The sequence below is a fragment of the Ctenocephalides felis genome, unplaced genomic scaffold, assembly GCF_003426905.1.
Source record: "Ctenocephalides felis isolate EL2017-DRISC unplaced genomic scaffold, ASM342690v1 CF-g0.4_SCAFFOLD_01886, whole genome shotgun sequence".
NCBI classification, from domain to species: domain Eukaryota; kingdom Metazoa; phylum Arthropoda; class Insecta; order Siphonaptera; family Pulicidae; genus Ctenocephalides; species Ctenocephalides felis.
The window spans coordinates 165337188-165362378 of record NW_020538040.1 but is presented as its reverse complement, the minus strand read 5'-3'; the positions used below and the strand labels follow the sequence as shown (position 1 = coordinate 165362378).

At 31.5% G+C, this 25191-nt stretch overlaps 1 protein-coding gene across 1 annotated transcript in view; it reads right to left on the bottom strand.

Annotated features, from left to right (window-relative positions):
- Positions 1-1331: 1331 nt before the first annotated feature.
- The window catches only part of LOC113376780, a 61613-nt gene continuing 37753 nt past the window's right edge, over positions 1332-25191 (bottom strand). The window contains exons 2-3 of the mRNA XM_026616834.1: positions 2383-3936; positions 1332-1834 (exon numbers count right to left, since the gene is read on the bottom strand). Coding sequence (XP_026472619.1) covers positions 1332-1834; positions 2383-3936 — 2057 coding nt within the window. The remainder of the gene's footprint in view (positions 1835-2382; positions 3937-25191) is intronic.

Genomic DNA, 25191 nt, shown 5'->3' with positions numbered 1-25191 from the left:
TATTTTTTATTATATATTATACTCACTCACTAATTTTTAATTATACTTTACTAGATTTGTTTATCATCTAATCAAGATCATGTTCTTGGCAGGCGTCTTGAAGATGAAACGTACATAGACGTTGAAATTGAACAGAATAATGTTAAAAAAACTTTTTGGTTTTACATTACAAGTAGATTCCTTGTTTCATGCTATATATATATATATATATATATATATATATATATATATATATATGCCAACTCGAATCAAGTGATTCGAATCATTCTGTCACCCAGATTGTAATCACATTTTACTTGATTCGAATCAACTCGTATCAAGCCGAAAAATATTTACTGTGATACATATGTATGAACATAAATTTAAATAAAAATTTAAAAAATATAAATGTAAATATGTAAAAAATTAATTAAATTATGCGAGCCACCCGAATTCAATCGAGTCATTCGAGTTACTCGCATAATTCGACTTAAATCGAATCATTCGAGTTACACGCTTAATTCGAATTGAATCGAATCGTTCGAGTTACTCGTATAATTCGAATTGAATCGAATCATACAAGTTACTCGCATAATTCGAATTGAATCAAATCATTCGAGTTACTCGCATGATCCGAATTGAATCGAATCATTCGAGTTACACGCTTAATTCGAATTGAATCGAATCGTTCGAGTTACTCGTATAATTCGAATTGAATCGAATCATTCAAGTTACTCGCATAATTCGAATTGAATCAAATCATTCGAGTTACTCGCATGATCCGAATTGAATCGAATCAACTTCTGAACAGTTGCGCGATACAATAGCGTCATTGTGTTTGTCTATAATGCAAGAGCGAATTCATTTATAAAATAAAATGAACACGATATCAGACCCAAGATTCTGAATACTGTTTTATATGCTTTAGTAATGCAGAAATGTTTCATTATTTATTATTGTAAATTGTAACTGTATTGTATATTGTGAATTAATTTGAGAATATTTTTCAAACCTCTCCAAAATTAAATCATGTTTAATGATTTCTACAATCTTTACTTTGTATAGTATATTGGTTAAACTCAATATTTTTTATCATTAATTTTGATCTCACTTACTAAATAAATACATCGATGGGTTTTTTATGTCTTAGCTTTAATATTACCATATTTGAGTTGATTCGAACCAGGTGTTTATTTATAATTTCGTACGTTTTGATCAAATTTGATTTTCAGTACTTTATCGATGTATGTTTAATGTGTGATATTCGAAAATGAATAATTACATATCATAATACGAGTATGCTACATATTACCGTTCAAATCAAAGTTCACTTTAGAACTTTCTACAAACCATCATTTATGAGCAGCAATATCAACTGCTGGCGCAATCAAACCTGCGGCAGTGGTGGTCGGAACAACTTGACCTTCTTTGATTTTGAGCCATGTGTCTCCGAGAGCTTTAGCGAAATGATCGTCTACTGAAAGAGATGAGTCGCGTAATAGAAGAGAAGGTCTCGGATCTGCGGGCTCCGACATGGGTCTCTCTTCGGCGGTGGCAGTCGCCGCCCCTGCAGGGTAATGCGGCGGAGGCGCTGGGGAAGGAGAACCTACGGCGCTCGATGCGCTACTTCGACGAGGTGCCTCGGAGCAGTATTTTACCTTACCTAATGGATAAGAGGATATGGTTTTGCTGCGCTGCAGATTGCTGGCTGATGGTCTATGGGATGACGACATGCCGTTGTTTGACAGCTGACTTCCACGTGCCGCTTGTGGACCCATCAGGTATTGCTCGTAATCGCTTCCCAAAGAACGCCTGAAGTGTTCTTCGATTATTGGATCGCACATTGATAATGACCCTATAATACAACAAAGTTTTAATAAAACTGATAAATAACATTTAAGCCTTACCCGAACAGTAATCATATTTCATAAATGAAGATTCTTCAAATGAAATGAACACAAAATTCTTTATAAGTGCTTTGCATCGTATAATAAAGTTTATAAAGATTTTTTTTTTCACTCAATCAAGCAATTTAACAAATTTTCTGCATAAGTTAAAGCAAGTAAGAATCTGAAGATAACACAAAAAACAGCCCAGAGAATGAGAATATCTTGACAAAAAGAAAACGCTCGCGAAATTATTTTTTAATTCTCTTATTGTGTATTACTTCTTAAAAAGAAATTAATAAACAAATTTATCTTTATTATAGAAATGTAATAGCATATTTTTATGAAATTTAGAAACAGCTACTTACTTTTCGTATAATGCCTACTTTTGTACTAGTCTACTAGTCCTTTGTTTCGTACAACACGGATTCGCATTTCACGTTAGTTTTTTTGGAATGCAACTGCCGTGTTATACGGGGGTTTCCTACATACAACTGAATTCAATATAAATACTCACTTGTGGCGGAATGTGTGATGACAGATGGTCTATGGAGTGCATTATTAGCAACGGCTTGCGAGTAAGAGGGTGGAGAGCCGCGGTTGACACGGGGCACCGTCATGTCGAGAGGCGTTTCGGACTCAAGTTGCGGCGATGTTATGGCGGGCGGTAAAACATACGAGCGATGAGCGGCGGCGGCAGCAAATGGTCTATCGTACTGCGATTCAAGCAAAAGTTGATCATGTGTTGCTGTCGATGGTAGGCGAATGTAATCGTGATGCACACGTGCTCGCTCCTGCAGATCGCGTGCCAAGTCCGAGTGCCGAGCCGCAAGTTCAGCATGTTCTCGAGCTATTTGATCCACAGGCACATCGAGTCTATGTCTTTCCAAATCTATCGAATGCCTACCGTGTAAACGAAATCGTTCCCGTTCAAACAATTGTCTTTCACGTTCCGCTTGACGTCTGCTAAGTTCGATGGGATGCTCGCGCATTAATTCAGGATTGTCACGTAAAAGAGCAGTTTGTTCCCTCGAAATTTCTGGATATTCTCGCATTGTATCCGGATGCTGTCTGCTCAGTTCTGGATAATACCTAATAAGTTCCGGATTTCTCCGGATTAGTTCAGGATAGTACTTCAAAAGTTGAGGATTATCCTTTACTAATTCGGGGTAATGCTTGATCAGTTCCGGCTGGTCCCGAATTAATTCAGCATAGTGTCTTATCAATTCCGGATGTTCTCTTATAATATCTGAATAATGGCGTACCAGACCTGGATGTTCCCGCATCAGATCAGGATAGCGACTTAATATTTCTGGATATTCTCTAATTAATTCAGGGTAATATTTTATCAGTTCTGGATTCTCTCTTATTAATTCAGGATAAAGTTTGATTAGTTCAGGATTATCCCGTATCAATTCAGGATAATGTCGTAATAACTCAGGATAATATCTTAATAGATCCGGATGCTCCCTTATTAGTTCTGGGTAATGTCTAACTAATTCAGGCTGCTCTCTCAATAATTCTGGATAGTCCCGAATCAATTCAGGATAATGTCTAATGAGTTCAGGATATTCCCTGATCAGTTCAGGGTAAAACTTGACAAGTTCGGGGCAGTCTCTTAGAAGTTCAGGGTGCTCTCTCAAAAGCTGTGGATGCTGCCTAATTAATTCTGGATGCTCTCGTATATTCACAATACTTATTCGTGCGTACTGCGAATTGTCCTCGTTCCCATGCGTCTGATGATCGGCTATCACAGGGATTGGAACTGTTTCACATTCAGGCGATCTGTCGCTTTTTTGATGAAGCAATTCCCGGTCCATCATCGATAATGAATCGTCGCTTAGATGTTCAGAAGGTTCGCGACTATGGTCCGAATAATCGCCGTATGGAGATTTGCCTCCTGGGGATAATGGAAATCGTTCTTGCTGTTCTGGACGCTGAATATGAGGGTTCTGCGGAGATGGGGTGTGCCAAGTGGTTGGCGAAGGAGTCGCCGCCGGCGCAGGAGGTCCGGAAAGACGAGCACGCCTCTCGCGACGCCACTTCGTTGTTGGTAACTGCTTGGTCTGCACTGTAAAAAATAATACTTTGTGAATACATATGTAAATTTTCATAAGTTTAAATATTACTACTTAAATAATAATAATATAAAAATTCAGCAGAAGAAAAAATATAACTGCAATTACAAAACAAAAAAAATATTTTACCAGACCAAGGTCTCCAAACCGATTTCTCAAACTCACAATTTTGCATGTTATTCACAAAAATTATTCCAGCAAAATACAAGACTTTAAATAATTAATACAAATAAGAACCAATTAAAATATGTACTATGAATAACTTAAACGTCTTGCAGCTAATAAAGCCCAATATGAAATAGCAATCGTGTATAAGCTTTCTATGAACACGTTCCGCATATATCGCAAAATTAAGGGGTTAGGGGTACTTGGAATTTTTGAAAAATCGATTTTTATTTTTTTGCATTTTCATTAAGTGTAATATCTTGAAAATGTTCTCTGAAAATTTCAAGTTGATCGGATGATTACTTTTTGAGTTATTGGACCCTTACCAGCGCGTTGACGCAAGTGGAGAGCTCGATACTTATACTCAAGATTATTCTCCCTCACCTCCTGATGTTTTAAAAGCTTTTAAACCGATTTACGATGATCTCAGCAATGATAATTTACTTTCAAGATGTGTAGTTCAAGATTGAATCCATAATCAGGAAAAATTAAAAGCTTCAACCAACTAGTGTAAAAAATATGCCTAAAAACCGTGAATACTAGTTGTACTATCGTACAAATTGTTGAATACATATACATAATCATTACTATTGATTATGGGTATCCTAGGACCTAATTGTGGGTATAATTCCCTATGGTATGCTGAAAAATTGGATGCTGCACTTATGAAAGTGGCAGATCAGCGCGCCCACGAGACGACACGGGAGGGCAGAATGCTTCGTAGGCAACACCAAATGAAAATTTTGGAATTTTCCACAATGGCTGAAGAACTGTTATATGGCCCAGGAATAGATGACATGGTGTAAATGAATTAATAATTTGTATTTCTGTACGTAAATCCAATGTAAAACTTTGAACGCGTTTTTCTCAAAACTAAGTTTTTTGAATCGGTGACCACTGTAACTCAAAAACCGCGTAGTAGATTTTAATGAAATTTATACAGCTTTTATAATACATAATAAACTCGTGCCTGATCGAAGGATTTTTATTTTTTCAAAAATTTGAATTTTTTAAGACCAATTAACTGTTGATTTTTTACCCAAAAATCAAGATTTTTTCTTTCTGATGCTGCCATTTTGTTAATTTTTGCAAAAAAAGGAAAACCTTCGATCCGGCCCGGGATTAACTATTCATAAAACTATTTTTTTAATTTGATTGATTTTAGATGAATCTCCAAGGAGATATGATGGTCACCGCCAGGACCGTTTTTCAAAACAGGGTCAACAAAAACAGCTATAACTTTGGGAATATTGATTTTTTTTTTCTGAAATTTTTGTTACATCAAGTCAAAACATTGTATAATAATGCGGTATTAATATTTTTGTAGAAAAACATCGTTTAATAACAACAAAAAAATACTGAAAACACTCATTTTTTCGTGCCTGCAAGTACCCCTAACCCCTTAATAAATAATTGCTATTATTGCATAACAATCTTCATTGTGCATCTGATCCATATTTTCATAATAAAAGATGACACCTAATATGCTATTCATTATAAGAACAAAGACTATTTTAAATATATACACGTGGCTAAAAACATGCATTTGTCAATCAGCATTCCGGAGTTTTACAAACAACTTTTAACAAATCATTTAGAGCATAATTATAATTTAACAAAAGCTATTAAAAAGCGTAGTAAATACAAATATAACTTAAATTGCGAGATACACAATATTCATTTCTATGATATTAATATCTAATATTAAAAGTTCACTTTTTATACATGCAAAAGTAAATTTTTAATTAGTTTTGTAGGAAGATTGTCATTTTATTTTACTCTTCGTAAAGTATCGTTCTATTAAAATAGCAGCATTATTTATTATTGCATGCTATTAAAACATGCTTTTTGTTAATGCGGACGGTAATATTTTAATAATTTATTTAATAATATTTTTTAAACATAATCATTTCTTCAAAACAAATTACAGGAAATATTGATTAAAAGTATGATTCGTCACCACGTTGTTTTGATACTATACATGCAATGGTTTATAAAAAACATTAATATTTTTCCTTTTGCCCAATATTAAATATTTTCAAATTGAACTTTATTAACCATTCTATTATTCCACAGAATTTATTTTTTATGTTTTATCTAATAAAGTTATTTACGTAACAGTTATTTTTAATTTTAATCGAAGATTAATAAATCTTTTAATCAGGATATTATTACCAAAACAAATCAAGATTAAAAATGAACTGGAAAATATTTTGAGTCAAAAAAATGCAAGTACTTCATTGAAAATTATATGTATTAAAAATTCTTTAAACATTTATCAGAAGTAAGGAATTAGTAAACATGAAATATGCATCAAATTCGAGGATTCAAGAACATTATAATTAAACATGCTTTCAAATTGTTCTTATATAAGTTGTGTTAATATTATTTGTTATATTTACAGACAGTTTACAGAAATAAAATATAAATTTATTCAAGGAAACAGATCGGCCTTATAGAAATTTAATAAGTTTTGATAGCTATCGGAAAGTAAAATAGATGAACTACGTTTGTTTACAATGACAGAATGTAAAAATTTGAAAATAAATTTTGTAAATCTTCTGAAGGTCAATTTTTTTTATAATGATTAGTATTACAAATGTGCTTGAAGGAAAAGATGTGTTCAGAAAACATGGTTTTAAAATGTTTAGGGTTATTGAAGTTACAAATATTTTGGAGAGAAACTTTCCCCAATGTAGCAACAATCACAATCATCGGAATGCAATTCGTGAACTGAATCAATCATCAAATCTTTCTTAGGAGTGTGGAAACAGAAAAAAGAGAACTAAATGTATTACCAAAATAAAACAAAACACTTTCTTGTAAAAATATTATTTTGAAAAAGTGAGAAAATCTACCTCAATATGGCAGAGGAATTAAACCATTTGGTTTATATTTTTAATTTTTTACTCAAAAATTTTCAGTAATAAAATTATCAAGTATATTACCATTTTACAATCCTGATTAGTAAATGCGCCAATTTTTTATGAAACTTGCTAACACACTTTAATATTTTTTGTAATGCAGGTCCTTTCAAAGTCGACTCATTACAAAAATTTTAAATTCATAGTTTGAACAAAAAGTCTTGATTTTTAAAAACAATTGTGTTTTTATTTTTGTCTGCGGTTCTAAAAATGTTAGTCACGGTTCCAAAATTAAATATCAAAATTAATAAAAATTAACCACAATAACTGAAAAATGTTCAAATTTCAGCAAAGCTCTAACAATAAGTTGAACATGAAACATACGTGAAATAGAGCAAATTAGATTTAATAAGTACTACCGGAGTTTAGAACATACGATTAGTATGTGTTTTAATTATATAATTTTGTGTTTACCAATGCCATATCACTGATCACTGATTGAAGAATTTTTAATTAATATACATTTTAATTGAGTATTTGCATTTTTAGTAATTTGTTTTTAATCTTGTTCTTTTTTGGCAATTATTTACTGATTAAGAGTTATATTAATCTTCTTTATTGAAATAAAGAAACACAAGCTATATAATTAAAATTTATACTAATTAAAAATTCTTCAATCAGTGATCAGTGATATGGAATTGGTAAACACAAAATATGCATCGAATATCGAAAAATATAATATAAACAGTGCAATGTCTTCATTCCACGTGCTATATGATATAACATTAGTGGAATGTGTGTTGAATATTATGTCGGAATGAATGTGACATAACTTGATAACATACTCAACATTCACGAAATTAGTGCGTAATGTCGCATTTTTCAATAACGTAGACCGCAGGCCAGTGTGACGTAACAAACACAAATAGTAATATATGAATGAAACGATTTTTAGTATATATTTACAACTCTCTAGTTTAGGATAATTAGCAATTTTGATAATTTGCAATTGTCAGTTGTACAAAAGGCTATGTTAAAATAATGGTATGCTGGTATAACGACTTAATAGTTAATTATCTATCCACTAGTGGGGTGCATGGCATCGTGCCTTAAGACAAATTTTTGCAACTTTCCATACCATAATTTAAGACTTTTAAAAACTTTAATTATTTTTTTGAAAACTGTGGAAAAATAAGTTTTTGGTGAATTTTGAAACTTTTGACTCTTTTAAAAAAATGTTTTTTTTTACATTATAAATCTTGGTACGGAACCCACAGAAATATAAACAAAATTCGAACTTTTTATTAAAATCTCCATAAAAGATTTGATAATTTGATATGCATCTGTCTAATGATCATTTTTGACCGCCAAATAGCATTTGGCTGGACGTGCTTTTCCAAAAATTTAATCAATTCTTTAGTTCTTTAAGACAAGTAAAATGTTTTTTGAATCATTCAAATCAGACATTCTTATCTGAAAAACTGAATTGCCCACAACTAATCAGTACGTCTCCCTATCAATAGGAATAGGAATTATTCAAGTCGGTTGATCCGTGCACTAGTGAACAAAAAATTGTATCCAAACATACAAACACACACCCACACTCAGTTTTTTTAAGGTTTACTTAAATGGTTAGATACCTTGGAAACGTAAAGATATGTAAACAACTTCATTTTCGTTTTTTTGCGATTGCTTTAACTTACCCTATGGGAAGTTAATTAAAATTAATGCTTTTAATTAAAATGTAAATTTAATACTGGCTTTTATATTCGATCTGATTCAATCAAGATATAGTTGTAAATTGGTACTGGCATTAGTAATAGATTTTGGTTAGTAAGGAATTGGCTAGAAAATTTAGGTGGCTGCTAACTTTGATAGATCAAGTAATGATTTTCTTTTCAACCTTTGACAGTAGTTTTCTGCGGATGTGAATTACTATTTAGTTCTTTTTAAAATTCAGTGCCCACAGGAATCCAATCAATGTCACATTTTTCATAATATTTAAACAGTGATAACACACATTTGAATCTTTTATCACACAAGTCTATAAGACAGTATTACAATCTTTAATATACCCGACCCAGGAAGGGATATTTCATTAGGAATTTCACTTGGTTTTGATCTTGGATATTTTCGTGAAAATCGTTATCATCACTAACAGATGGATGAAAATTAATTGAATAGTATTTAATTTTTAAAAACTTTTTTCTTCCCGTTTGATAAAAGAGACATTTTTATAAAATTCAATAGCATTCAGAGATAATAAAAAATTGATAATCCTGAAGAGTTGATTATCAGGAAAAATGAAATCACTTCATATTTAATAATTAATATCGTTGACTTAAGAATTGTTAACCTAACGACTCTCTTCTATGTTTGTTTTCAACAAAATTATTATGAAATAATGAAAAAAAAACTCGATATGATATACACCGTCGTCTGCTGGGATTATGTAAAATTCATAGTTTGGCGCAAACAAATCCCAGAGTTGAAAAAACTAGAATCCATTGATGAATATGGCATAAATAATAAACAACTTTGATTTCTTAAAATCCGTCATTTTGTAACAAAGCCGGAATTGTAAGTTTTGTAATACAGAGTCGTGCTCTTTCTTGGAAAAAGACCCTTCTATCACAATATTGCTCGTTCGAATATTGCGAATGGTTTATCAAAATTTTTGTGTCTTCATCGAGCCCGTCGTGGTATAATGGTTAAGAACGTGGGCTAGCAGAAACTAGTCCCAACCTCGGCCAGCTCGATAACTAGCAGTAATATAGCAAATTTCCATTCAAAGTTACATATCTCGAATATGATTCCAAATAAAATTGTCTTTCGTGGGCATTGCTGTAGCATATATACACCAACATTATGTAATATATGGTTATACATAAAATCGGGAGTGCTTGACCGCTGGGTTGCCCTACCGAGAAAAATAGTAGGTTAGGATGTACGATAGCAAACACAGTTCATAGAAATAATTACTTCAATTATTCGAAAATAAATGGCATGTCACCTATAGTGAGGTTAGACCGAGCTATGAGATAACAATATTTTTCCAAGTTAGGCCCTTGAATTTCATCTCCTCAAAATGAAATTTGATCCAATGATGAACTCCTGATATGTAATGAATACATAACGAGTTCAAGTAAGGAATTTATACTGTGAAAGAGTATATGTCGTTATTCTGGTAATACATTATTTAGAATCATTGTTCTACTTATAATTGGTCAATTGCTTTCCCAGAATGCATGGCGAGAGATTTTCTGAAAATCTTGCTATGCAGATAATCACAATATTTCATACATATGAAAAATTCAGAAGTATAATAGATATCATATTTTTGTATGTAATCATTATTCGGTTCTTAAGCAGATTTTAGTTTACTTAATATTTAATTTTATTAGGAGAAATCATGTAGAGCGAACCAACACCTCTAGTGTACTTCAATATTTTGATAGAGAAACAATAGAATATTTTAATTTTAATAGAAGAATAAAAACTAGTGCTGCATGGCATCGTATTTTGAAGCAAACTGCTGGAACTTCCCGTAAAAAATTAACATTTTTAAACATTTAAATTGTTTTTAAAACTTTGTAAAAGTCAGATTTAGAAATTTTGACGATTTTTGACTTTTTCATTTTATTGTAAAAACAGTTTCTAATACTACTGTGTATAAAAAACATTGTTACGGTCGAATTATCATTTTCAATATTGACAAATTATTGATAATAAATCTGCAGCCTATATAGACCAAAAATGGGCCATAATAAGCGACATACGAGTGTAAGAAAAGTCATCATAAGCGACTTTTTCATAATTTTATATGAAAATCAAACTTTGTAGTATAACTGCTTCATGATAAACCGTTGGTCAATATAAGCGGAGTCATCATGAACAGATTCTACTGTATATGAATAGCTGACTAATTTCTTTTTGTCAATTAATGTTATTTTAGTTATTTAATTGTTGTAACTTTATTCAATATCTATGCCTCTCCCGCCGTTTCCTTCGGCACAGCAAACACCACGCAATCTTAAAAAGAAGAGAGTATAAAACAAAAACAACACCGAAGCAGTAAACCAGGGAAGGCCAACCATTGAACAAATAATTAACGGGACATTTAAAATTAATTAATGAGTATGAAGTATAATTAATGAGTATGAAGAGGCCCTCATCGCCTGCCTTGGGTAACTCATACTTAAGCGCTTAAGCACATCTATGTAAATCTGAATCTACATAAAAAATTCCCCACTCTCCAAATCATACTAAATTTTCAAATATTTTGGTTATTATTTCATGTATGAAACTTGAATATTTTGAATGCATATTAGCTTCCCCTGAAGTAAGTTACAGTAATCACAAAAAAATAAAACAATTTTTTTGCATATCTTTACGTTTCAAGACCTCCTGAACATTTAGGCATACCTTAGAAAAAAATGTATGTATGTATGTGAGTGTATATTTGAATACAATTTTTCGTCCACGATGTTTAGATACAATTCAAATTGTATTAACGAAGAGACGTGCTAATTAGTTTTCAGCGAAGGTAGGTCCAGCCGTTTAGAATGTACGGGGCAAAAATGCAAAAATAGCAGTCTTTGAGAAAACGGAGCATCTGATTTGAATAATTCACAAAATTTCGATTCGCACTGATGGGAAGACGTGCTAATTAGTTTTTGGCAAAAGCAGGTCCAGCCATTTCGAAGATACAGAGCAACAAGTGCAAAAAATTGCAGTTGAGAAAATAGTTCTTGTGATCCAAAACACGTATGGCTTGTGTTAACGGTGTGAAGAAATTATTGCTTTTTAGGAAGTCTAGTGGTTTTAAAATGTTGAGAATTTTTCAGAATTTTCAAAGAAACACAATTTACGCATTTTTTTAAATATCGAAAATGAATATCAAATTTTATTGGAATTTTGAAAAATATACAGGTTTTATAAAAATTACAAAATTTAATTACATAATTTTAACTTTGCAATTCAATTTTCAACTATTATATGATTTTTAGAAATATAACGGACAAAGATTAGGTTTAGTTTATATATGTTTCTTGTTACTTATTAAAGTGGTCGCTCAAATATAAACACTTATGTTAGATCTGTAACATTAAGGTAACCATATGTCCCGGTTTGGCCGGGACAGTCCCGGATGGGACCTTGTGTCCCAGGTTCTTCTGGAAGCAATATTTGTCCCAAATTTAGATGCTTTATCCCGGATTGTCCAGGGTTTTCAAAAAGTATAGGATTAAATTAAATTTTAGAAAATGTTATATAAGAATCGAATAATAAAGTTTTTATTAAAAATCAGTAATTTTCAGTAAAAAAACTAAACTTAGCATCACTACCCCCTCTCCAGGATTAAAAATCAATTGTCCCGGTTTTGACTTAAAGAAAAACATTGTCACCTTATTAGTAAGCTACAAGCTAATCAGTCACCCAAATTCATTAGTAAACTCATTGATAACAGAGAACTATCCAAGAAGATTGAAAAGAAAAGCGCCACTGGATTTAAGCCATCAACTCTCCTGATAAAAAATGGAAATAGCTTAATCATTATTTATAAGAAATTATTCATTAAGTAAATAGTTAAAATTATATAATTATCAATAAAATATTGTGAATTGTATATTGAATGGAAAAACAACTACTGAGTTGTTTTTTTTCAACATGCCCGCCCTTGTAGTATACAATGTCCCTTTTTGGCCGACTATTGTAAATTCATCAAATTTATTGAATGTCCTTTACTGTACAGTTGTAAATAAAAGAGATAATAAAAAAAACCTTATTAGTAAAATACGAATGATAAAATTTAAGGTATTTATAAAAATTATTTGAAAATATTTAAAACAATTGTTATCAGTCATTGATAAATTTTTTAATTGATTATTGATTATTTTTATAACTCAAATATTTAATTACGGTACAGGAAGTTCTAGCAATTTGCCGCAAGGTACAATACCATGCACCACTAGTTTCTACATGAAAATTGACAAACCTAAACTACTTAATGAATTTAAAAAAAAACAAAAATTTCGAAAAATGGAAGACATAAATACAAATTACGTTTGTCTGATTATTTTCATAAAAAGGTTGCCTACTCCCCGTTCCTCGTCGACGCACACAAGCGAATCGTTTTCGAAGCGGATAAGTAAGAGACCCGTGGACCCTAGGTGGTGTTAGTACGGAGTATCGTGAGTCATGTGCGTGAACTTTCGTAAGGTCACATAGTTTGACAGTGTCCAACGCAGAACGGCTGAAACGAGCCATCGAATGCGCCGGCGGTCCCACCATGTGAAATCTGCGAATTACTCATCCGCCGATCGTATTATGTTGTTTTAGTTTCAGGTAGCTCAAAACAAATTAGTCACAAGTAATGGCATTCTAATCGGATTTTAATAAAAACAACAAACATGCTAAAGAATGAGGAACTCGGATGCATGCATTTTTATTGCTTCGAACTAATCTTTTTTATTTGGCCGATGGAATTGAGCGATATTTCACTCTGAAAGAGGAAGATATTTACATTTGTAAGGTCTTAGTCACAACGCACGATATATTTAAACACTTACAAAAGGCGCCGGGAACTACAACAAAAAGGTTTAACACTTTGGGGACGGCTGTCCTCCTCAGTGGACAAACATACTCTGTGAGGCATAGGCTATTTTATAAACAATGACTCAGTTTGCATCGAAAAGTTGAATAAATCACATATAGCAGTGATAAACAGTATTATATTTTGAAAATAATTTTGAAGTTATTTTAGTAGTATTTTTAGCCTTTTCTTTGCTATATGGTATTTTTTTAGTATTTAAAACAACCGAGCGCTTTTAAATATGGCAAAACGACTGGTAAATTTTGTGAATTAAGCAGTAGTGAAGATGAGTTTCAAATAGACATTCATACAGACAAATTTTACGAAATTACTATTCGCACCGATGATAGTGATGAATGTGATGATGATATTATCCAACCAACAAAAAGAAGAAGTTCGACAAAATAAATGTTTCTCCTTCAATAATCTAGTTTGACATACATCAACAAGCACCCCGACTACAAATACAAAGCAATATAAGACATCTAATAGTATATTTTACTTTATACTTTATAAATAAATTATTAGACAATATAATAGAAAAAATAAACCATTATGGCAGCAAAAAAATGACCAAATATACTGACTAATCAGTGGCATATTCTAAACGCGAGTGAAAGAAAAAGGGATTGTATTGTCTGTTCTGACAGAAAAGCACCAGGAGAAAGGCGGCGAACAACATTTTATTGTAAAACATGTCAAAATCAACCAGCTATGCATTTTGAAAATTGTTTTGAACGTCACCATTCTTTATAAAATGATCAAAAATAAATTAATATTATCAATGTATGTCCTTCAATGACCACAAATTTTTATCAAACAAATTGCATAACATACACAATAAAATCAAGTTTACAGCCGGTAAAGTAGATTGTTTTGAAATCGGTGCCGTCCCGAAAGTGTTAAACATTTAATTTTTTATGAGATGTTCTAGCTCAAGTAGTATTTGTAATCATGCATGATACATGTTTTATCAACGTATATGCATGTAGAGGAGAGTGGGTACGGTTGTGCCAGGGTACGGTAGTGACAGTCGTAATAATAGCTAAACTATATCTTTTGAGAAGGTCCAAAATGAAAAGGATGAAGTATGTTTGTTCAAACAAGTTCCCATTATTACATTGAGTCAACGTCTTCATTACCATGACCCGTAAACCGCATTGCTTTTAAAGATCCAAAAGTAAGTTTTTTATTAGATTTCTTTTAATAATTACTGTTACTTGTATAACGATAGATCACTTTGTTTATTTATTTGCTGAAACTGTATGCAGTTTTTGCGTAGATAATTTAGCTAATGATTTGTTTTCAAAAGTATGCGTTGGGTGCCGTTGTGACATGTGGTTGAAGGTCTTGTACTTTTCGAGAGGAAATTGAACAGATAAAAAATATCTAACTTAACTAAGCCAAAATACGAAAGAGAAAGTAAAGGAAATTTCAATACAAGAAAAATAAATTTCATACAGATTTCTTGTTAACTTTGTTTAAAAAAATATGTTGTTATATATTGTTAAATTATATTCATAAGCTTTATTTAAATGATTATGTTGTTTTGTGTTACATATTTCTGATAATAAACGATGTTATATACCATTTTGGTGTTTTACTATTACTTTTAACCTATGTTTATGTCTGTCACAACCGTCCTAGGGGTGTGGACGCTTGTGGCACTCGCCCTTTTCTTATATAATTTAATTTTATGTTGTATTTAAGTATTATTTCAGTATTTCCGCGTAGACGAATGTTCAATTTACATTTAATTTGCTGATAAAAAAGTGATACACCCAACTGGCATACTAATAAAATTATTGCTGATAAAAAAGTGATACAACCATACCCAGTCTTCCCTACTTGTTTCCTTGTATTAAAATAATAAAATCAGATATAAAATACACAAATAAAAGGCGAACCATTGGGTTTACTTCCCAACGCCATTGCAATATTATTAAACTAATAACTATAAATTACTCAGTGTCTTCCTAAAGACAAATAAATGGCAGTTATAACATTCTATTTACCTTTTGTACGTCTCAATACTCCTCTGAAACGGTTTGATTGATTTATATTAAATTTTATGTTTTTTTAGGATAACTGAAAATCGGTCAGCATCTATATTTCATTAGTTTTAGTATAATTTTTTTTTGAGTTTTTGGACTTATTTCTTATTTCATTTTTTATAATTCATGATTGAAAAACACATACAGAGCTAAATTTTCACTCTCTTACCACGAACTCCTTTTTCGTTTCGGATAATTTTTCATTCCGCTTTCATCAGTCAAGGAATGTTTTTCACTACATTACTATTAAAATCTTTTTAAACTTACGCAAAAACTACAAAAAAGATATTTGAATTAAAAATGTGATAGGACTTTCTTAGTTTATTTTCGAAAATTGTACTTTAGAAGTAGCCTCATGCCCCAGTTGTAACAGACCCACAGATTAGAAATCATTGCATTAATGGATGCAACAAAAAATCATTTCGAATTGCCATAGTTATTACAAAAAGCCAATCATTTTTCTAATTAAATTTGTGCATAAACAAATTAACTAAAAAAAATAATAAAACACACAAGGTAACAATTAAAAATTAATTAGAAATTGTGTTTAGGCATTTATATAAGCAGAGTCAGATTATTCTTAGTGATTGCCAAAATCCAAAAATAATTTGATAAAATAGTTTTAATAAAATGTTAACTATAAAAATTGAAGTTGGATGCAAAGTATGACTTGCATAGAGCAAATAAGTTATTTTATAGAAGCCAGCAGTATTAGAAAAAATCTAATAATATATATATATATATATATATATATATATATATATATATATCAAATATAGATAGGCCAACCGTTTAGTTGCCTTCTAAAAAGCCACTCAGTAAAGTAGTACCAACACTCATAGGATACTCAGGAGCTCATAGGAAACTCAGGATAAGTTCTGATTGCTGCACAAATAAAAAAATGTATTATACAGATTATGAAACTTGTTTCTGGTTTTGTATCTAATATTTTCTACAGCATGCTAAATCTCTGCAAATTACTCATCCGTCGAACAAATAATGTTGTTTCAGGTAGCTCGAAAGCTAAGAGTAGTAAGTCAGAAGTAATGGGATTCTAATAGAGTTAACTTGAAACATGGTTAGAATCAGGGCCGTATTAAGTCTTTAGCGTACTTTCATGCAAGATTAAATTTAATATTACCTTCGCAAATTGAAATTAATTTTCCTCAACCCTTAATACAGTTGTTATTAGAAAAATAATTCAGTATTTACCTTTTTCAATACGAATATTGGTCTTGGTATATAGAATATTGTTAAAGCAACTTTCTTAATGTTTAAGTTCACAGGCCCTAGACACCCCGCTTGCTGTGCCTATAGAATAATGAGGCTCATTAGATAAACAATTGATAAATAAATTATTGTTAAAATACATATTAATGAATGTTAGTTTATATTAATTTTTCAAACAAACTAGCACCGAATTTAGTATCATTTCAAATCTTTACTATGCGATTTAGTTCAAGTTCGACTCTAAAAGAAGGGTATAGGGCTTTCCTGAAGTGGTTGGAGATATGAGTTCCTGATCAGAAGTTACTGGTACCCGCCTCGGACATCCTGATGTCAAGCAGCAGTGACATCGGTTCGACTCGAAAAATAGATAGCAACATGTTTACAAGTGGAAATAACCCTTACCGGCATTGCTGCATCCTTCAACTTATAGGTACATTTTTTAAATCCATACAATTTCTATACTACAGAAATTGTCATAATAAATTCATCATAGAGATAGGACAACCTTTGGGTTGCCATCCATAAAGCCATTTGATTAACCAGTTAACTGCGGCGCGCTCATCAAACAGTGTGCACATATAGTTTTAATTAACGCAATAAATTCATTTGAATAACATACATTCAAAAGTAAGAACTCAAATTCTTGCTATAAAATGATACAAACATTCTAAAATATTATAGGCCTACAAAAAGTAGTTTAAGTATAAAAATTCACCAATGTTTGGAATAATGAGCCGCGCTCTTAGTATACCCGTATAAATATATATTCTGTTCTGCGTTTCGTACTGATTACCGTTGACGTGCACGTTTAAATAAAATATATTTTTAGAACACGAATTAGAATAAAATGTGCTAAACAAATAAAATCAAATTAAAACAATTTCATAGATTAGAAGTTGGTTTAAAACCAGCGCTATAACGATAAACCTACTGATTACCGTTGACGTGCACTTTTAAATAAAATATATTTTTAGAACACGAATTAGAATAAAATGCGTTAAATAAATAAACACAAATTAATACAATTTCATCTACTAGAAGTTGGTTTAAAACCAGCGGTTTAAAAAATATTGATTGAAAAACGGATTGTTTAGTTTTTGGTAAAAATCAAAAATTATAGTTTCGAAATAAATAGTTTAATTTTTATCTAAATGTCTGAAATTAAATTCTTATTTTAATAAATAATAATATTAATAATCAATAAGTCAATTATTTACCCAACTTGCCTTAGGGTAACTTACAACTATTAAATTGCTAAACACCTTGAACCTTTCAGAATATTTTTTTTTTTTAAATTGCAATTTGAATAGCAAATGATCACTGTTTGGAACCCATAACGAATATACTCGTCAATACACAAAATCTGCCAAATCTCCATGACAAGTATATTCGTCAATCACAGTTAACTGGTTAAGGCAGCGGTTTCCAACCTGTGGGGCGCAAACAATTTTTCATTAGAGCGGGGGGAGGGGGGCGCGATTCGAAGAAGGTTGGAGAACACTGGGTTAAGGTGTCATCACAAAAGTTTTATAGGATTATTAAGTTCTCGTTGCTGTTAATAATATAAAATAAAAAAAAGAAAGGAGAGCTTTTCTTAATAAAATCGATTCTGGAATCTCCGGTATGCATTTGTTGAATCTCTTCGGAATCACAGCGGTGTACTACGCCCTATTCTATTGAATCTTTTGTGATTCATCGGTAAATTTATCAAAATGATCTAAAGAAGAAGCGTTTATATTTATAATATAACAAGCAAAATATTTTTAATCGAATCAGAATCCCATTGCCGTTAATTTGCCAGTCTCGTCGTCTGTCACAGCCTCATGTCTGCATCATCTTATAAAACTGGAGCACTTAATTATCGTCTTACAAAAAGACGATTTGTTTGTTTCATGATCATCTATTACTGATTATTTCCTAAAGGCATTTATCGTTGTAATTTGTACTAGTTAATAATAATTTATAAATTTTAATTACTATCTTATACATGAAGTAGCATTTGTGAGGTAATTTGTTTTTATATTTAACTTTATAGTAATAACCCAAAAAAATTAACGTAAAAAAGCACAAATGATGTTAGATTAATTGATGATATTTTTAATATTGGTTAATGACGTTGATAAAATTCTTATGATAATCATCTTAAACAGTGATCATAACGTGTCCTATGAGCAATCTTTGCTATCGTACATCCTAACCTAGTATTTTTGGGCAACCCAGCGGTCAACCCCTCTTCCTTTTTATGTGTTCACTGTATATATGTTTGTAAGATATAAGTGAATATGTTGCAGCAATGCCTACAAAAGGTGATTTTCACTTGAAATTTTATATAATATCTAAAACCTCAAGTGACATTTTTATATCATACTGCTTGATATCGAGCTGTCTAAAGTTGGGATCGAACGAGAGACATTGCAAAATATATATGGATTGATTTACGATGGATTAATTACTGATTGCTAGTAGTATCTAGCATCATATATATATTTTCACATATATAGTAAATATATTTTCGCATTTTTTTATACCCGTGACTCTAGGACAGGGCTTCCTAAACTATGGGTCGCGACCCCAAATGGGTAAGAACATTCAGGAGTCGCAAGAGTTTTATTATTAATTTTTTAATTATTATTTTTATTTATTAGTTTTTTCTTAATTATTATTTTCAATGGCAAATATTTATATCATTTTATAACATCACGTCTAGGTTTTTGTATGTTTTACAACAAATTCTAAAACTAAATATTTTTATATGTATCTGTACATGTATATTATAACCAAACAAATAAATCATCTAAATATTCAATAGATAAAAGGAGTCGCCAAGGACAAAAGTTTTGAGAAGCTCTGCTCTAGGGTCAATTCTCGGATAAAATAGGTATGTTATGGTAATGCTATGTTTCGGGTCTAAATTCATATGAGTTGGAAGTAACAAACTGTCGAAGAGTTATGTATTTGCTGTGCGATCAGGCATTTTACACATAAAATCTAACCTCCAAAAGACACAAACGTCGAGACATCAGAAAGTTGTACTTACGATAAAATTGTTATTTGAAGTTTGTACGATTTGTAGGTTAGATTTTATGTGTGAAACGCCTGATCACACCGCTAATACAAAAATTATAGACAGTTCGTTACTATTACTACTAACTCATACGTATGTAGATCCGTAACGTAGGATTACCATAACATACATCATAGATATTCGAGAATCGGCCTTCCAATATTTAGAGAAATTTGTATCAATATTAGATCGTACAATTATGTTTATTGGACTAGAAGGAGTTGATAACACTTGTAATAATACAATTCTCGATTACTAAATGAAAGGATTTAGAACGTTGAGGGCAAGGAAGGTGTGTTTATATGTTGGCGTAGTTGCGTGCTAACTGTCATATTGGAATACAAATTTCAACTTGAGTGTTATGCAAAAATTGCTTAATTACAAAAGCCCACCAACGACCGTTGACTTGCGTACAATATGCATAATGTGAAGCAACCGTTCTGTAATTCTTTTCGAACATTTAATTAAACATCCTTCGGTGAATTTCACGCAGGCTTGAATGCAAAATCGAGTACTAACTTTGAAGAAACGATGAATAGAAAATAGCAACTTAAAAAAAAATAAAGTGCAAGATATATTAAGGCAATAACTCTTAACAATAATAATATTAAAGAAACCCGTTTATGATATATACTGTGCATTATGTCAACCAAAACAGGGATAATTATTGCTCTGCGACATGCTAATAAAAGATGCAAATGGTACATTTATGCTGATTATAAACTGAAAGAGAATGGTATTTGTGCACTTGATGGCAGTGCGAAGTGATTACTGCGGTAAGTGCACTATTAAAAACTGGCAAATAGCTTTAAGAAATTTTATGACACATTGCATGTAGGACTGAGTTTGTATTATATTTAAAATTCACCGTGACCAACGATTTCAAAGAACGTTGTATACGTTTTGCTTACCATACCATAACTATAATAAATAATTTTAACTTACCGTTTTACGAAATAAAATTATTACACGGTAGATGCATAATTACAATAAGCAAAAAATATTTCTAATAGAATAAATATATTTTATTTTAGATGATTAACAATAAATATTAAGACCAAATATACGCAACATATTAGCATCGTAAGTTCATTCTTCTACGAAGCATTGTTTCAGAGGTCAAGTTATGCTTAATTAAGAATTATAATAATACGAAGAAAAGATTGATAAAAAAATGCAAGATCGAGGAGCCCTTTAGAACTTTTGGATACAAAAATCTTTTCAAGACGATGACTTTTCAATTTACTACCACTACAGGTAGGAAAATTAAGTGATCATCAATTGCACCATTTTAACTTTCCCTAGGAAATCAATTTCCGTTAAATTTTCAACTTCTCGTAGGTAAATGCAAGTACCTTTACGTTTCAGAGGTTCCTGAACATACCTTGGAAAAAATTAATGTGTGTGTATATATGTGTTAAATATGTATGTATGTATGTATGGATAAAATTTTTCGTTGACTTTTTCGGGAGCACCGATTAACCGATTTGAATTATTAAAAAAACATTCCATTCCTATTCACAGAAGATTAAAAAATAAAACTAATTTTTCTCTGCCTTCTCTCCAAAAACCAATTCTTCCTTTACACTATCGACACAAGCAAAATGTTTTTTGAAGCATTTTAATCGGATGCTCCTTTCTCTAAAAAACTGCTGTTTTTTGCACGTTTTGCTTCGTATCTCCGTAACTGCTGGACCTGCCTTTGCCAAAAACTAATCAGCACATCTCCCTATCAATAGGAATCGAATGTTTTTTGAACCATTCAAATCGATTGATCCGTGCGCCCGAAAACGTGACTGGAAATGTGTATCCATATATACATACATACGCACACACATTCATTTTTTCTGAGTTATGCCAAAATGTTCAGAAACCTTCAAAACGTCGAGAAATGTAAAAACAAATTTTCGGCCCATTACTATAACCGACCCTATGGGAAGTTAATAACTACATTTTATCTGACTGAGTAAGAGTAACTCATCGTAATTTACTAATCACGCGTATATGGATTGCGACCGTATATTAATTCAACGCACCATCATCAAAATAATAAAAATCATGAGTAACAAAATTTGAATAAGCTAGTAGGCAAACTTCTCATCACCATAACGACCAATTCCGGTCTTAAATTACTACTAACAACGCCTAATCTTTTTTTAATCTCGAAATAACTTTTTTATGACTTCTGTTGATTACAGGTATTTCTTATAGTTCGCCAGATGGAGGATTTGGGTCATCAACAGACTACGGTAACACAATGGGTATGAGTACTTTACTTCGGCGCGCTTAGCACGGCGAAGATTGTCACTAATCGCCTAATGCCCTTGAACCACTTCGAGAGCGCTTTCTTTTTATATCATTCGGACCGTGCATTGTATTTTATTGTATTGTATTGTTTCCCGATAGTTAAAATGTAGAAATGTGAATCATCAGATTTAACACAACTTCAATAAATCTTATTCATTATCGACCAGACGATCTTCACTCCGAGTCGTCCCACTCGTGGTAGCCCACTATACTCTCTACCAAAGGTCAGCAAAATAATGTGCTTTAAACACAAAGATTAAAAAAAAAGATTTTTTTTAATTAACATCATTATGAAAGATCCAATTATGTCGCTTACAGATTTATATTATTTTTTATTACTTGATAACTAAGAGTTTTGCTGCTGTGATGATTTGTTATAACTTACTTCTATTACTTAACTATTTTTTTATTAATATCATTATGAAAGTTCTGATCAAGTACTTATAAGCTATGAGTCGCTTACAAACTCTTATTATTATTTTATTATTTTAACTAACTTATCGGAGAGTTTTTTTTTATTAACAGCAATCAGAACCTTACGTGCTATGAGCTGTTGGGCTGAAACTTCTCCTTACTTCGTATTTTTAGATGGTAACCCAATAGTTAATCCATCCATATTTGATGATTTTTGTTATTAAAATTAATCTAATAGGACTGACTTTTTATTGGTGCAGCAATCAACATATTGCTATCTATATTTCCAAGTGAAAATTTGTCACTGCTGCCTGACAACAGGCTGCTCGAAGTGGGTATCGAACCCGAGACCTCTGAAACAAGTCCCGTCGCTCTTAACCGCTTACCTACGGGCGAGCCCTATCGGAGAGTGAGTTATAGAAATCGCAAAAAAATCGAAAATAATATCTTCACGTTTCATAGGTTCCTGAACATTTTATGTCTTAGAAAAAACGGATGAATGTGTGTTTTAATACCATTTTTTGTCCACGATTTTTGGCGCACGGATCAATCGATACGAATGATTCAAAAAAAACATTCGATTCGTATTGACGGGAAGACATGCTAATTAGTTTTTGGCAAAGGCAAGTCCAGCTGTTTCTATATACGGAGCAAAAGGTGAAAAAGTGGCTCATTGAGAGAATTTAACGCACGATTTAAATGATATATTTTACTCGTAGATAAAAGAAGAGTATATTTATATGATTTTACTTGTATTAACGAAATGAAAAATTGATTACAATTTTGGGAAGGCAGGTCCAGCGATTTCAATGACCCAAAAAAAATGTTACAAAAAATGTAATTTGGCGGTCAAAAATGATCATTAGACATATGCACATCAAATTATCAGATATTTGATAGAGATTTGAATAATAAGCATATTTTGTTACAGTGTTTCAACGTTCGTCTGCGACATGCCATGAAATTCAAGTTTTTCAAATGTGTTCAAATTACATCGGTTTTATAAAATGCAACCCATTCATACAGTTAACCTATCTCTATGTGATGAATATATTACTATTTTCTTTAATACTGAGCAGTGCCAGGTAAGGAGTAAGGATTACTTTTAAATAGAAAAAATATTGCTATCTATATTTCCAAGTAAAAATCGATGTCACTAACGCTAGACATCAGTACAGGTAACGAACCTGAAACGTCTGATTGAAATCCCATAGCTCTAACCACTAATTCGCGGGAGAACCCTTACAAATTATTTATTTAAATAAAAAAACTATAATTGGTGCACTTCTATTATACTCTCTTTGTTATATTAGTTATGTTGATTGCTCATGTATTGTTAGCAGCAATAACTATTACTTTCAAATGTTACGCAAGAAAATTCATTAACTCTAATATTTGTTTATTATTTATTATATCAGATTAGAATAGAGAAGAAATATTTAAATTACAAGTGTTTGCGCCACAACGGCGTTAGATGTCACGATATATTTTAATTGTCATATTCGGACAATACTAAATCTGTGGCAACTCCGAAAAAATAAGATGAGACTGTAAACGCTAATCATTTGCCATGTTCATTTGTTTTAGGTGTGATTTTTTTTTCGTATGTTATTGTGATTTTTTCGTATTATCTTCGAGTGTTATCTACTTTTCTTGTGAAAAAATCATTTAATTGATATAAGGAACTAGTGTTCCTTATTGTGTTTAGAGTAATTTCCTTCCTTCATATCCGAGTAAGCTGAACGTTCCAGACTTCAAGCAAATGGGCTGCCTTCAAACAAGATAACCTCAGGCTAGACCTACCTTCCCAAAAATTTTATCAGTTCTTCATTTTGTCAATACAAGCAAAATGTTTTAATTATTGGAATCGGACTTTCCGTTCTCTCAAAAACTGAATTACCATTTTTGGCACTTCTTGCCCCATATATTCGTAAATGCTGGACATGACTTGGCCAAAAACTAATCAGCCCGTCTCTTATCAATAGAAATCGAATGTTTTTGAATCATTCAAATCGGTTTATCCGTGTTCTAGAAATCGTCGACGTCGACGAAAATTTTATCCGCTCATACATACACACATTAATACATGCATACACACACACACACATATCCATTTTTTTTAGGTATGCCAAAATGTTCAAAAACCTTTGAATCGTAAAGATATATAAAAAATATCATTTTCGATTTTTGACTATGTTTTACAACGTACCTCCAATATTTTCTAAACATATTTAAAATATTTTATATTATATTTTTTTACTTATTTCTTTGGAACAGTGAACAAAACTAATATATATATATATATATATATATATATATATTATATATATATTACATTATATTATATTATGTTTCTATATTTCATTTTTATCCACATATGTTTAACCGTTGATTACAGTTTGTTTCCACATACTATATTTTTTCTATGTTCCTACTGCGCCACTAAAAATCTCTCTATCCCAGTCTTTGACGATATATTTCCACAATTTTTAACTTATACAAGAATTAACCCTTTACGCTCGGATGCCGCGGCAAATTTCATATTAATACCGGAATTA